This window comes from Cervus elaphus, chromosome 11, assembly GCF_910594005.1.
Source record: "Cervus elaphus chromosome 11, mCerEla1.1, whole genome shotgun sequence".
NCBI classification, from domain to species: domain Eukaryota; kingdom Metazoa; phylum Chordata; class Mammalia; order Artiodactyla; family Cervidae; genus Cervus; species Cervus elaphus.
The window spans coordinates 82,288,756-82,303,893 of record NC_057825.1 but is presented as its reverse complement, the minus strand read 5'-3'; the positions used below and the strand labels follow the sequence as shown (position 1 = coordinate 82,303,893).

At 40.9% G+C, this 15,138-nt stretch overlaps 1 protein-coding gene across 9 annotated transcripts in view; it reads left to right on the top strand.

Annotated features, from left to right (window-relative positions):
• GEMIN6 (gem nuclear organelle associated protein 6) overlaps window positions 1-9,540 on the top strand; it is a 40,126-nt gene extending 30,586 nt beyond the window's left edge. For 5 of the 9 annotated variants that reach the window (XR_006343587.1, XR_006343589.1, XR_006343588.1 and 2 more), the window contains 3 exons: window positions 5,351-5,529; window positions 5,755-5,875; window positions 6,090-6,110. Coding sequence is in view for 3 of the 9 variants with exons in the window: in XM_043918199.1 (XP_043774134.1) it covers window positions 6,109-6,233; window positions 8,682-9,057 (501 nt within the window). In the remaining 6 variants the exon portion in view is untranslated. Of the gene's footprint in view, window positions 1-2,097; window positions 2,124-5,350; window positions 5,530-5,754; window positions 5,896-6,089; window positions 6,234-8,681 lie in introns of those variants that run through there. The other 4 variants (XM_043918199.1, XM_043918201.1, XM_043918200.1 and 1 more) reach the window with 4 other exon arrangements.
• The last annotated feature ends 5,598 nt before the right edge of the window (window positions 9,541-15,138 follow it).

The following is a 15,138-nucleotide window of genomic DNA, read 5'->3' as shown; positions in this document are numbered from 1 at the left end:
CCGCCAGTGGGAAGGTTTCCTGGTGTTTGGAAACTTCTCCTCTTTTAAGTCTCCCTCCCCAGGACAGGTATCTGTCCCTAACTCTTTTGTCTCTCTTTTTATCTTTTATATTTTGTCCTACCTCCTTTTGAAGACAATGAGCTGCCTTTCTGGGTGCCTGGTGTCCTCCGCCAGCGTTCAGAAGTTGTTTTGTGGTATTTGCTCAGCGTTCAAATGATCTTTTGATGAATTTGTGGGGGAGAAAGTGGTCTCCCCATCCTATTCCTGCGCCATCTTCTGACTCCATGATGTACATTTTAAACATACTGGCTCTCTTATATGTAATGAATTTACCAATTAAATTAGACAACATTTTTGAAAAGAAAAAAATATTTTTTAAACATCTCACTGAATAATATAGACAGCTCACAAATAAAATAGGGGAAGTAACTATACTGGGAATCCCAGTGCCCTGTAAATGTTTTTTATTTAATATTAAAGAAACAAAAAAGACTTTAAAAACTTACTGACATTTCAAAACAATGATGTACTGAATAGCATAGACTCTTGAATGGTTTTCCCTTGTACACAGTTCTTTTTGTTGGTTTTTTATACCAGAGATGATATCTTCCCCTGTGTGATCAGTGCTATATTTTATCCTTTTTCATTAGGAAGCTCGAATATGGGCCTATAATTTGGCACAAAATAGGGAAGAAAGAGGCCTCCCTTCCACACACACATAAACCTTCTGAAAATAACTGGAGGACAAGAGGATAAATTCACTGGATAGAAAAAAAGAAAAGACTAGGTTGTTTGAGGGAGAGTTTAGTTACTGCACAGCCTCTCTTTAGTTGCCCTCCATAAGGTATAATTCCTCTGAAGATCAGCTTTTCCACATCATTAGGCCACTTGCATCTACGCTGCCGCCACTGTTCATGAGCTACACTGAGAGTAGACAGCAGCTGTAGGAATGGGGCCTCTTATGGTTTTGCCTGCTTTAAGGATAAAATCCTAACTTCCAAAATATTATATTTGACTGAGTATATCCTTCTTGCAGTTACCCTTGGAGACAGAATTTGCTGGGAGAGTTTAGTTTGCTAGAACACGTGGGTTAAACACATTAACTTAGTACTTTGGGTGTCCAGACAGCCAACTGGAGCACGATGGGAAATTGGTGTTTTAGAACACTTACTTTGAAAAGCATGTTCCTCACTAACTAAAAACAGACTTTTAGGTGACAAATTATACTTGAGTTATTCCCTATCATTTAATCAGTAGATGCAGTGGTTAAGAGGGCAGGCTTCGACCTGACTGCCTGGTTTGTATCCTGCCTCTGTCACTAACTAGCTGTGTGGCCTTGGGCTTTTGTGCCTCAGTTTCGTTAGCTGTAAAATAAGGATAATGGTTTATATGTTCATTAAGATTGAGTTAATAGCATTTTTATTATTACTACTGCTATGATTAGTAAGGATAGTAATACACTGTAGTCTTCAGTGGAGCGGATTTAAATTACTTTCTTGAAAAAAGCAAAGGTCCCTTTGTTACCTGCTTTGCCAATTTAAAACTTGACCTGTCAATTTGCTTTTTCTGTTCTTAGTTTATCTTGGTCCCTTATGAAGTAAGTAACTCTGCTTAAATTACGGTTTTATGTTTTTTCCCCAGATTTCCCCAAAGAACAGCATATTTATTAATTGGCTAAACAAATCTATGCTGAGTGCCTGTTATATGCAGGCATTGAACAAGGTACTGAGAATATAAAGATAAAACAGGCTCTCTCTCTTGGGGATTTTATTAGGGAGATAAACTAGATAAGGATTTTGTTGGGGTGGAAACACTTGAAATAGTTGTTTAAACAGAAAGGAGTTTATTTGTCCCAAATAAATAGAAAGGTAGGTAGTTCAGGTTTGCTGTGGATCTTTTTCTTTCTTTTATCTTTCTGTGTGGCATGTAGCTCTTATGTTTATCTCCTCGGTGCAAAGTGACTACTGCACATCCAGGCGGGCTGGAGGAGAAATGATTAAAGGATCAAAAAGGTTTTCTCCTCCTTAGGAGAATTTTTTGTTTTATTTTGGAAGGGACAGCTTTCTTAGTTACGTCCTTGTATGTCTCACTGGCCAGATGTATTCCTGTGGTCACTTTTACCATCATGGGAAGCTGAAGATTTTTAGCTTTCAAGCCTCATTAGGAGGTTGTGGGAAAGGTTTGTTAAATGAACCAACCTGGGACTTCCCTGCCGGTCCAGCGGTGACGACTTCGCCTTCCGATGCGGAGGGTATGGGTTTGATCCCTAGTCCAGGAGCTGGGATTCCACATGCCTTGGGGCCAAAAAACCACAACATAAAAGAAGAAATATTGTAACAAATTCAATAAAGACATCAAGAAAATCTTTAAAAAAAAAAAAAAAGAACCAACCTACAGTAACTGCCAAAATATAAATGTGAATAACAACAAGCTATAAAATGGTATCAGAGGGCACAGTTGAAAAGGGGGCATGGTGACAATGAACTCTTGAAATCACATGGAGAAGTCTGTATGGAGATCCAACTAGAAACCCTGCAACTGGCATTTCTTTGACATTGCTACCCACCGTCCTGGTTCTGGCCTTTAACTGGCCCAACAGTCGACGAGACACATTGAGACTGATCCTCACCAAACTCGCAAGAGATTAAGGTATAATGTACTCTGCTAATTTATTCATTTATCAGTAGGGACTATTCCAGAGTCAAAAACTCAAATTTCCTATAGGAATCAGGCAAGAAATGTTAAATATATGAATCAGCCAAGTGTGTAAAATAGTAAAAGTGGTGGAAACTAGTTGTAAAGAAGAGAGAAAACCTATCTGAAGGCTTTCAAATTAAAAGACAAAATTTAGGGACCTCCCTGGTGGTCCAGTGGTTAAGACTGCCAAGTTTCCAGTGCAGAGGGCATGGGTTTAATCCCTGGCCAAGGAAGTAAGGTCCCACATGCCATGTGGCACGGCCAAAGGAGCAGAGAATGTGAGAGAAGGGGTATCAACTGGGGATGAGAGGCTCCAGGGGGAACAAGGGTAAGAGTTGACCAGGGAAAGGAAAGGCCACACCCTCTGAACTCAGTGAGGACAAGATAAAGGAGAGGGCCTGTCTGAGAACTTGTGTAGGTAATGGGCTGGGTTCAGTTTGCTAGAAGTCAGTGATTTGTATCAGCAAATCTGGTAATGAGCCTTTTGTTAGGAGACTAAAGGGAGAGGGGAGAGAAGGGAGGGAAGTGGCCCTGTCTCACTCATGGCTTTAAAGGGGCTAACTTGAGGGGTAAGCTTGAGGCTAGCAACTACCTGTAGAATTTTATGTATATAAAACAGAGGCCAAAGTCTTTCATTCTGCAATATAGATAGTAGGCTTAAAATGCAAATGACGCATTGTCACAAATATCTCTTTTGGGCTGAGTTTTTATGAATTCAAATATTTTCCTTCACATTACAATAATTGCTATTTATATTAGTTCTTTGTAGATTTATAGAGGACTTAGAGTTTAGATTAGATTTTGTAGATTAGATGGCAAAGTCTTATCTACAAAAGCCACCTTAATATCATAAGCCAATCATTCAGTGAGTGAAGGTTTGGGTAAGGATTATTTGAGATGATGACATTAGAAACAATACACTTCAAGGATTATATGGAACTCAAATCCCAAGTTGTGAGGGAAAAACTGGTTAACTGTTGGTGTTTCCTGTATTGTTTGACAGTCCTCTAACTCAGTTTTTTAAAATCTGCATTTGCAGATTTGCAGGAACTCAAAATTTACCACCTTGCACCATTTTTCAGGATCATAGTCTGGAAAAATTCTGGACCATGCCAGAAGCCAACTAAGGACATGACTACAGATTTGTGATGGAAGCAAGTCCCTTGCACTTTAACATGTGGGCATTAATTCAGCCCTATCCAGGGCTTTTCTTTCCAGCTTCTGTACCCCCTCAGTTCAGTTCAGTCGCTCAGTCGTGTCTGACTCGTTGCAACCCCGTGAGCCGCAGCACACCAGGCCTCCCTGTCCATCACCAACTTCCAGAGTCCACCCAAACCCATGTCCATTGCGTCAGTGATGCCATCCAACCATCTCATCCTCTGTTGTCCCCTTCTCCTCCTGCCCTCAATCTTTCTGAGCATCAGGGTCTTTTCAAATGAGTCAGCTCTTTGCGTCAGGTGGCCAAAATATTGGAGTTTCAGCTTCAACATCAGTCCCTCCAATGAACACCCAGGACTGATCTCCTTTAGGATGGACTGGTTGGATCTCCTTGCAGTCCAAGGGACTCTCAAGAGTCTTCTCCAACACCACAGTTCAAAAGCATCAATTCTTTGGCGCTCAGCTTTCTTCACAGTCCAGCTCTCACATCCATACATGACTATTGGAAAAACCATTGCATTGAGTAGATGGACCTTCATTAGCAAAGTAATGTCTCTGCTTTTTAATCTGCTGTCTAGGTTGGTCATAACTTTCCTTCCAAGGAGCAAGCATCTTTTAATTTCATGGCTTCAGTCACCACCTGCAGTGATTTTAGAGCCCAGAAAAATACAGTCTGTCACTGTTTCCACTGTTTCCCCATCTGTTTCCCATGAAGTGATGGGACCAGATGCCATGATCTTAATTTTCTGAATGTTGAGCTTTAAGCCAACTTTTTCATTCTCCTCTTTCACTTTCATCAAGAGGGTCTTTAGTTCTTCACTCTCTGCCATAAGGGTGGTGTCATCTGCATATCTGAGGTTATTGATATTTCTCCCAGCAATTTTGATTCCAGCCCGTGCTTCCTCCAGCCCAGCGTTTCTCATGATGTACTCTGCATATAAGTTAAATAAGCAGGGTGACAATATACAGCCTTGATGTACTCCTTTTTCTATTTGGAACCAGTCTGTTGTTCCATGTCCAGTTCTAACTGTTGCTTCCTGACCTGCATACAGATTTCTCAAGAGGCAGGTCAGGTGGTTTGGTATTCCCATTTCTTTCAGAATTTTCCAGTTTATTGTGATCCACACAAAGGCTTTGGCATCAGGACTGCAGCAAATACACATCTCAAGATTAGGCAGCTTAACTGCCTTAACTGCCTTACCACAGGGCAAACAAGAAATACATTGGTTCTTTTTCTCTTCCCCAAGGCAATGTCACCTCACACTTCTAGAGTTTTAGAATTAACAAGAAGGATTGATTCATGGCAAGATTGGGATTCCATTTTTATTCCAGAGGAGGAGGTGGCACAAGTCTTTCTTCTTAAAATTTTTATTTTAAAATGTCCATCAGTAATGGCAGTGAATGGAGGGACCCTAGTGAACAAAGAAGCTTATTATTATTACAGAAAAAGTCTTATCCCTTACCCACGCCCTGCACCCTGCTTTTATCATCCCAGGTCTCCGGACTCTCAGACTTCAAGGTGTGACAAAGCCACGGACTACAAAACAGAGAATTCTGGGGGAAGGAAGTGACGACATGGAGCAAAGCACGCTGGGCTCGGGCGGGTTCAGCTCTAGCGATTCCTTCCTCTCAGCGTGGTTGCGGAGAATCGAGCGCTGCTAGGAGTTTTAACTGGTATTTTTCTCGTTTGTTAGGATTACACGTTAAGTATTACCTGTTTTGAGTACAGTTCTGAGTATCATGCGGCTGCGGGTCTCGGCTGCTGTCGCTTCGTTTACGCATCTCTGAACGAGTTTTAAGATGAAATTGTCACATATCCGGGGGCCTCTCCGGATCTAGCGAAAACCTAGAGGGACTGAGAGGGACTGGGTGGATAACAGAGGAGTTTTCTTTTTTCAGTTTTGGTTAATAGTGGTGTGGAGTGAGCTCCTTTGTTGGAAGGAGAGCTGAGTTAAAGGGTTGGAGCATCTGCGGACTAGTCGAAGCCAACGTCAAGGCGGTCTGGAATTGAGATTGGGAGGTGAGATACAAGTGTGCCGGATGAATTACTCCAGACGCGTCCCCGCGGCAACTCGTGGTCCCGTGGCTTTCAGACTGAATAGTAAAATTTAACTTTTTCTGATATGGAACGTGATGCAAATCGCTGGTGTACTCTACCTCTAGAATGGAGATTAGGGGTAAGACATTTCCTTCGGGGGAACATATATATTAATCCTAACTGGTGGTTGTTTTAGATCTAGCCAGCTGGCAGCCATGAATGAATGGATGAAGAAAGGCCCCTTAGAATGGCAAGATTACACTTACAAAGCGGTCAGCGTAACAGCCAGTGACAAGGAGTACAAAGGATGGGTTTTAACCACAGACCCAGTCTCTGCCAAGTGAGTACCAGTCCTGCTTCCCTGAAATCACCCCTTTGCACTGCCTATATGTTATATCCATACTAAAGAAAAGAGAAAAAAAGAAAAGTGGTCACTCAGTCACGTCTGACTCTTTGCAACCCCATGGACTGTAGCCTACCAGGCTCCTCAGTCCATGGAATTCTCCAGGCAAGAGTACTGGAGTGGGTTGCCATTTCCTTCTCCAGGTGAGCTTCCCGACCCAGGGACTGAACCCAGGTCTCCCACATTGCAGGCAGACGCTTTACTGTCTGAGCCACCAAGGAAGCCCTATCCATACTAAGAAAGCAGATAAATAAATGAAAAGCTGATTATTCTCATATAAGTACTTAATTTCCTTTGAGCCTAAATACTGTCAAACTATAGATTTCTGTCAGACCAGCCCAGTTTGTAGAAATGGGACACTCCTTTTAATTACATTTTATTGGAGAATTTCAAATATACACAATTGTGAAGAGAGTAATAATAATAAACACTGATCTTATCTGCCTTCCAAATATTTTAAAGCCTGTTACTGACTAACTTTTGTTCATAAATCCTTAAATAGATCTCTTAGCAGATTAGGACTCTTTCATAAATGTAACCACGTACCATTATAACCACCTAACAAAAGTAATAGTAACTTTAATATTAGCTAATTCCTAGTTTGAGTTCAGGTTTTCCTGATTGTTTCCAAAGTATATTTTTAATGTTGTCCTATCAACTTTTTGATATGTCTCTTAGGAATCTTAATCTGTAACTTGGTACTTTCTTTTTGGTTTTCCATGTTATTTTTTGTTGAAGAAATGGAGTCATTTGTCTTCAAATTGAACACACTCTGAATTTAGCTCATTGCATTATCATGGTGTAGTTTAACATGTTCTTTTATTGTTTGTATTTCTTACAAACTGGTATTCATATCTAGAGGTTTGACTAGGATCAGAATTATTTTTTGCAAGGTTACTTTAAAGTAGTGATACACTCACACTTTATTTTGGAGTGATTTTAGATTTACAGAAAAATTGCAAGGAAAGTACAGAGAGAACCTGTGTATTTAACTCCCCTAATACTAACAGTTTACACAACCGTCAAACACTTGTCAGAACTAAAAATTTTCACTAAGTAAACTACAGTCATTTGGATTTTATCAGTTTTTCCACTGATGGCCTTTTTCTGGATTCCAAGCCAAGGATTTTCTGTTCTAGAATTCAATCCAAGGTCCCACACTACATTTAATCACCGTGTCTCCTTAGTCTCTTCTGATATGTGACAGTTTCTCAGTCCTTTTTAAATTGTTTTTCATCATCCTGACACTTTTGAAGAGTTTTGGTGAGGTATTTAATAGAATATCTCTCAATTTGGGTCTGTATGATGTTTTCTCATAGACTGGGATTATAGGTTTTTAGGGATAGTACCACAGAAATGAAATTCTATCATGTCACATTGCATCATATCATATCATATATATTATATTTTAGTTAGGATTTTTGCATTTGTATTCATAAGTGAGATTAGCTTATTATTTTGTTTTTTAATCCTGTCCTCTGCTTTTGGTATCAAGGTTATATTAGCCTCATTAAATGAGTTATGGCATGATCTCTCTTTTATAGTCCTTAGGAGAATTGGATTGGTTGGATTGGAAATGTTTGATTCTTGAAAATTTTATAGAATTTTGTGGTAAAATTGTCTGAGCCTTTCCCCCTCTCAACCCCTGCCAGCTCCAACCCCCAACCCCCACCCCCATCATGGGAAGATTTTAAACTGGTTATTTCAGGGGTTTTTTTTTAAAGGTTATAGGACTATTTACATTCTGTCTCTCTCTTTTTGAGTCAGTAGTAGAAATTCATATTTTCTAGGAAGTTTTCTAAGTGTCAAAATTACTGGTTTAAATGTTTAATATTTTATACCATTAATTTTTGCTACCTATTCCTAATACTATTTATGTGTGCCTTCTTTCTCTTTTTATTAATCTTGCCTGAGTTTTCTGAAATTTATATACACTTTTCAAAGAACCAGCTTTTGGCTTTGATGATCCTCTTACTGACTTGACTCTCTTGTTTTCTGTTTCATTAATTTTGTGTTGTGTTATTTTCTTTGGTCTGCTCTGAAGGGGAGTTATTCAGTTGTTTCCTAACTCTAAAAGTTAAATCTGTACCCTCTCTTCTTTCCTAATACATATTGAAACATTCATAACTTTTGAAGTAATGCTTTAACTACATCCCACAATGATTAGCTGGACAAAAGGTTTAGATGTTTAGGACCCTCAGAGAATTCAGATGGAACAAGTGAAAACATTTGGTGGTGAGAATATTAATTTAAAACGGAGAGAATATTCTCTATTATTCTAGTGACCTGATGGGGTTGATGCTCTCATTTCATTGCTTCCCTAGTTTTATGGGCCTTTAGGTTTTCCTGTTGCAACTGTGCTCTGAACTTACTTTTCCTTCAAAGTATTGTCCTCGTGAACTTCCTTGAAGATGGCAGCATATCTGTGACTGGAATTATGGGACATGCTGTACAGACTGTTGAAGTTGTGAATGAAGGGGACCATAGCGTGAGAGAGAAGCTGATGCATTTGTTCATGTCTGGAGACTGCAAAGCATACAGCCCTGAGGATCTGGAAAAGAGGAAGAACAGCCTGAAGAAATGGCTGGAGAAGAATCACATCCCCATCACTGAACAGAGAGATTCACGAAAGACTCTTTGTGTGGCTGGGGTCTTGACCATAGACCCACCATATGGTCCAGAAAATTGCAACAGTTCTAATGAGATTATTTTGTCACGTGTTCAGGATCTTATTCAAGGACATCTAGAAGCTTCCCAATGAGAGGCTAAGAACTATGGATGCACTGATTGAAATAAGATTGCATATTTTTGAAAGTTCTTTGTTGTTTTAGATGGGAATTATCAGTACTAATAAGTGAACTGGGCAAGGATGACATCTCAAACAAAATTAACTTGGGGACAACAGAATTACAAGAATCTCTTCTTTTGACGGGAATACACCTCCATTTCTATTAGGCAAGAAATGTATTTGGAAAAGATGCAACATGTTAGATTCAATATAAAATGCTAAGGTAAAATCATAGTCTTGTTAACACTGCTTATTCTAACTAGATGTGTCTTTTTTTTTTTAATTTTTATTGAGTTGTAGTTAACATACCATACAATTCACTAGCTTTACTTGCACAGTTCACTGTCTTTTGATGTATTTACAGTGTTGTCCAACTATCACCACAGGCATAGAGTTGTTTTTTTTTTTGGTGGTTTCATGATGTGTGGGATCTTAGTTCCCCACCCAGGGATTGAACTCTCACCCCCTGCATTGGAAGTGTGGAATCTTAACCACTGGACCACTAGGGAAGTCCCTAGATGTGTCTTTTTTAAAAATGTCTATTAAAAAAAATTTTTTTTAGTGTAATGATGAAACAGCTTTTGAATTAAAATATATGCCTTTTTGGTTGAAACTTGAAAGTTTTGGTAAAATCTTAACACATAAGCCTTGTAACTCTCAAAGTCTTAAAAGTGAACACTGGCTAATATATCTGAGGAAAAAGGTAAGTGTGACTAGTATTCTGGCTGCTGAGGGGCTGTAAGGGACCGGTCTCAGCTGCTGGTTTCCCTGGTAACTGATGAGGCAACCTGACATCAATTCTTGAATAAATGGTAGCCTCCTCCCTGCCGGGTGAGGGCTGCCGCCAGGTTATGCTCGCTATCCACCACACACAGTGGAGGTGTTGCTCTAGGACCTTGCTTCGGACATGTAAGATCCCTGTGTCCAATAAGCTGTTAATGTCTTTGTTGCAGCCTCTGGGCTCTTTCTGATCCCAAGGCTGGACATCCACAAGGCTTGTAGCCCAACAATTCACAAAACAGCCAGGAGGCTAAGGGTACTCCTGTGACCACTGAGATGTAAGAACGGGGAGTGAAAAGTTGTGGGGGGTCAGGAGGAATCTCTGGGTGGCCATCCACTAGCATGTGGAGCCCTGTGGCAGTTGACTACCCATGAAAGATGGTTTCTGTCTTTTATTGCATTGATGATATCCTGTTAAACTCAGTCTCTTAGCAGTTTATAGAGCAGTCCTATGCCCGTGGCTCATCTGACTTGACTGCAGGGGGATGGCTGGTGAACATAGACACAACACAAGGATCTGAACTACCTACAAAGGACAAGCATACCCCTAACCCACCACCTCTAAACAATTACAGGCTTTAGGGATATTAACTTAGGATATGAATTGGAATTGGACATGGCCAGTTACCTGGAAGAGTTTGGTTCAGGTCTGTGCAATGACAGAATAATCACAGTACCCTTGAGCTTCTGCTCCCAGCTATGGAAGGGACAGTGCAGTGATGCAGTGTACCAGAACAGCAATTATAGGTAGTCTACAAAGTATTGTAACAGGTGAGAGACATTATAAAAGGCCTACTCAAGTTGTCGAGCAATGCAAAAAACCACTATTTAGGATCTAGAACAGCTGTGCATGACATACAGCACCCCTGTGGACATAATGGTGGCCAAGGAATCCATTGGCCATAAAGTTCAGATATGGGCCAGTGAAGATGACACCCTGGCATTTCTACCCACCCTATGACCCCACTGCGGCCAGTTTAGTTGAAAGGATGAGTGGATTACTTCAACAACCAAGATAGGAAATTTCTCTACCTGTGGGCCCAGGAGGCTAACTCCAGCCTAGGAACTGTAACTCAACATCCCAGGAATAATTGTCCCAGTGCTTATGCCATGTTAACCCAGAGGCAACTAGTCAGCAACATCCAAGTTCAACTGTTTACCCACAAAGGGACCGTTGTCGACTACAGGTCAGGAGAATAACTCGCTTTTGCCCTTGCCACAATTTCTGCCCTCGGGAATGTATTATAAAAGAAATGGCTCTGGAATTGGCAGGTAAGTCCCCTGTGGTTTGGGTAAGTCCCCTGTGGGGAATAGGATTAGAAAGGATGGACAGATTTCACCTGTCTTTTACCTGCCCCACCTGAGACCACTAAGGTCTCAGGCCCTTACTGGAGGAAGGCACCATTTATTATATTAACCTTCCAATCTATTCTACCACCTTGCCTGTATTTGGCACAGTCTGTGGGGACTGAGGGTAGCTGGGTGGGATGAGGGTAGATTTGGCTAATGGTCGCAATCTCCCCTGTATCGTGCCTTTTAAACATCTTGCATTTCACACTAGTCTGAGCAGACGGAGCTGCTCACAGATTGGGAGGTATCAGTGGCCTCTTTGTGAAAAGAGTTTGATTGCTGGGTCTCCAGGAAGATGTCCTCCTCGGGACTTCCATGAAAAATGGACCCAGTAAGTGCCTGACTCCAAATTTACCCATGTCTTACACTTTTGATACTCTTCAGCTGCTGCACTTGTTTTATTGGGTGGCAGTGCACCTCTACATACCTGACCCCAGGAATATCACATAAGAGGGGCAGACTTCAGAGGGTAAGGGTTGTGAAGTGTATGGCCAGGTCGCTCGGGATGGCTGCTCTTTTGCTGTCTGTACATCCTCTGCTTGATGAGTCCCAGCTGCGCCTACACTGTGTTGGAACAAATGTGCTCGCCCTTGCCGCAGCCAGTGAGTGTTCTAATCCTTGGGCCAGAATGGCTCCACCTGCTAGTTTATTAAAGGGAAACATCTGCCCTCATGATGGTTGTTAACCTGAGGGGCTGTAAGGGATGGGTCTCAGCTGCTGGTTTCCCTGGTAACTGAGCCACTGTGATGTCAACTCCCCCTGTGGAAGGTAGTGTCCAACCACCTTTTAGAAGGTAGTCTTTCCCTCCCCCCCCCCCCCCTCAGCGAGGACCGCTGTCACCACCGGGTCTTGCTCGCCACCTTTTTTGTCTGCCACGTGATGGGTTGTTGCTCCAGGACTTTTCTTCAGGTGTGTAAGCTCCCCCATCTATTAAACCATTGATATCTATGTCACTGTTTCTGGTCTCCCCCTCTGGACTGACTTGGCACCTGCAAGGCTTGCAGGCCTGTAGATGCAGCCCAACTGGGACTTCCAGGAGAATGTCTGCAGTGATTCCAGGGTTCCCGCATCAGGCTAGAACCCAAGAATGGGTTAGCACACTTCAGGCCCTCGGCAGAATCCAGCCTGCTGCCTCTGTTTATTAAAGTTTTATTGGAGCACAGCCATACCCACCGCTTTGTGTATTGTCTGCGGCTGTTGTTGAACCACAGTGGCAGAGTTGAGTATTGACAGAAATGATATGGATTGTATTTACAGAAAAATATGGCCGTTTACAGAAAAGCTTGCCCCAGGAGAGCCTTGAACTAGCATGGTCTGCCAGGGGTCAGGGAGGGCTTATGTCCCATCCGTACAAAAGGAATCTTGTGCCTTTTGGGAGAAATACTTTAAACTACTTGGGTTTTAGGGGGTCTTTGACAGCACTTTGAAAACATAGCTAAGTTACTTTCCTGCATAATTGTCTAATATTAACAGGATGTAACCAAGTGCTTTTTGTACTTTTGCAAGCATCAGAATCAGCTGGAGGGCTTGCTCACACAGCTGGGAGTAGGACCCAGCAGTCCATTCTGACCTAGTAAGGGGCCAGGAGCTTGCATAACAAACTCCCAGATAATGGTAGCTACCTGTCCCAGATTAGATTACCCTTGCAAAAGCAGTTTAGAAGCCTGGGGGAACAGAAAGGCCTTCCCTCACAACTGTGGAGTTCTAGAATCCTAAAAGTGAAATTTATCACATAGCCTTTCCCCTTCAAACCCTCAGATGTCTTTGGACATTGGATAGGGGAAGGGGAATAAGAACAAGTTGAAAGGACTCTGACAAAATGAGGGAGGTTTTGAAAAAAGACATGTAGGAAATTATCCACAGTGTTGGTCAGGAGTGAACCTTGGCCCAGGGGCAGGTGCACTGGTGTTGGTAGACTTATTTGCTGTCAGACTAATGAGTTGGGGGCAGACTTTCTTGGCAGCTGAGTCCTCTGATTTGTTTGAAAATTGGCTTTCTGAGCCAAGCCTGAGTATATGTGATTTGGCCCTGCCATGGAAACCTCCCTGCTTAGGGAGTTGGGCCAGCCAGTTCCTCAGCTCAAATTTCCCCTGAGACTTTAACCCGCCTGTTTCTCATCCCTCTCCTGGTTCCAGATTCCCGGAGGGAGATCCTCCCCAAAGCCTGCTCCAGGGCAGTCTTTGAACACAACTGGTGTCAAGAATATTTTTCAGAACAAAAGGTTTTCAGGACTTTGAGTATCTTTTGATCTTGGAGCAAACTTTCCTCTGTATCTTGCTATCAAGATCTTGTATACAAACCTCTGCCCTGTATCTTGCTATCCATTGTTCACTTGATTTCCTAAATCTCTCCTAAATGTTATAGCTGAAATACACCCCCCATGAATTGTTTTCAATAAAATGAATGAAATTTAAAACATTCACAATTGTTTTGAGAACTAGAAGTTTTATGATGCCTCTTGGAGTAGATTCTAGAATGCTAGAGTCAAAGCTGAGGATTACTATAAATTGGGGGAGAAATCAGAGCAGTGAAAGACTATAATTACACATGTTTAACTGCATTCACTGCCAAATACAACTGGTTAAAAAAAAAAACTACTTTGACGAAGGAATAACATACAAAAAACGACATATTTAGTGTATACAGCTTTATGAGTCAGAGAGAAGCATACAGCCACGAAACCATCACCACAGTCTGTGCCATAAACACATCCATACCTCCAGCTTGTCCTGCCTTCATTGTTACACCACTGGTTTTCGTTTTTCAGACATTAGAGGATTTCTTTATTAAAAATTATACTGTTATCAGACATGCTTTTTTACTTTTGCATACAATGTATATATTTTTTGTTTCTGTAGCTTTCATGATTTAAAGACAACATTGTACTGTGTTGATGGACTAAAACCTACTAAACATTTTCTTTTGACATTTGTTCTTTTTGCTATCATAGTTTATGGTGCAAAGAATGTCTTCATACGTCTTCACTGCTGTTATCAACAGCTAGTGCTTAGAGGGAACTTCTGGTGGTGCAGTGCTTCTCTGTTGGTCTGTGTTTCCAGTGCAGGGGGCACAGGTTCGATCCCTGGTGAGGGAAATAGATCCCGTGTGCCATAACTAAGACCGGGTGCAGCCAGGTGCTAAAAAAAAAAACCTCCAAAACTAGTGCTTAGAAATGAAAGTACAATGCTGTTTAAATAGTCTGTGCTACTTGACATCAACAAGAACAATAATGTGTATACACATTTCATTACACCCTTAGACTATTAGTATTTTATTTAATTTTTATGACTGAACATAAGATGGTGTTTTACAGTTGCTTTACTTTGTGTTTATTAACATTTCTCCATGTGTTTCCAGTATGGGTACTCTTTGAATCATATCTTAATTTTTTTTTTTCTTTAAATCTTCGTTTTCAAAAAGTTATTTCCTCCCATTTTCTCCTTATCATAACTTTGTGTTTATTTTTACTCAAATGGCTGTATAATAATATGTTAATAAGCAACTGTTAATTGTACATGCATTGGTTCTAACTTATTTTGACATAATTTTAGAGTTACAGAAAATATGCGAGAACAGGACAAAGAACTGTCCTATAGCCTTTATCCAGCAAATGTTAACATCCGACCACATTTGCATTTTCTATGCATGTGTTCATGTTTCTTCCTGAGCTGTTAAAACTGTGGATATAATGGAAATGTGAGAACATTGTATTAACCATGGTACAGTTATCAAAACTAATATTCATCCAGTAGTATAATTTAATAGACATTATCTAGATTTTGCCTATTGCTCAATGTTCACTATATCAAAAAAAGACTTTTTATTTGGATCATGCCCTTTAGTTTCCTTTACTCTGGATTAATTCCTTAATCTTTCTTTGACTCTCATGACATTGACATTTTTGAATATTGGCCAGTTATTTTG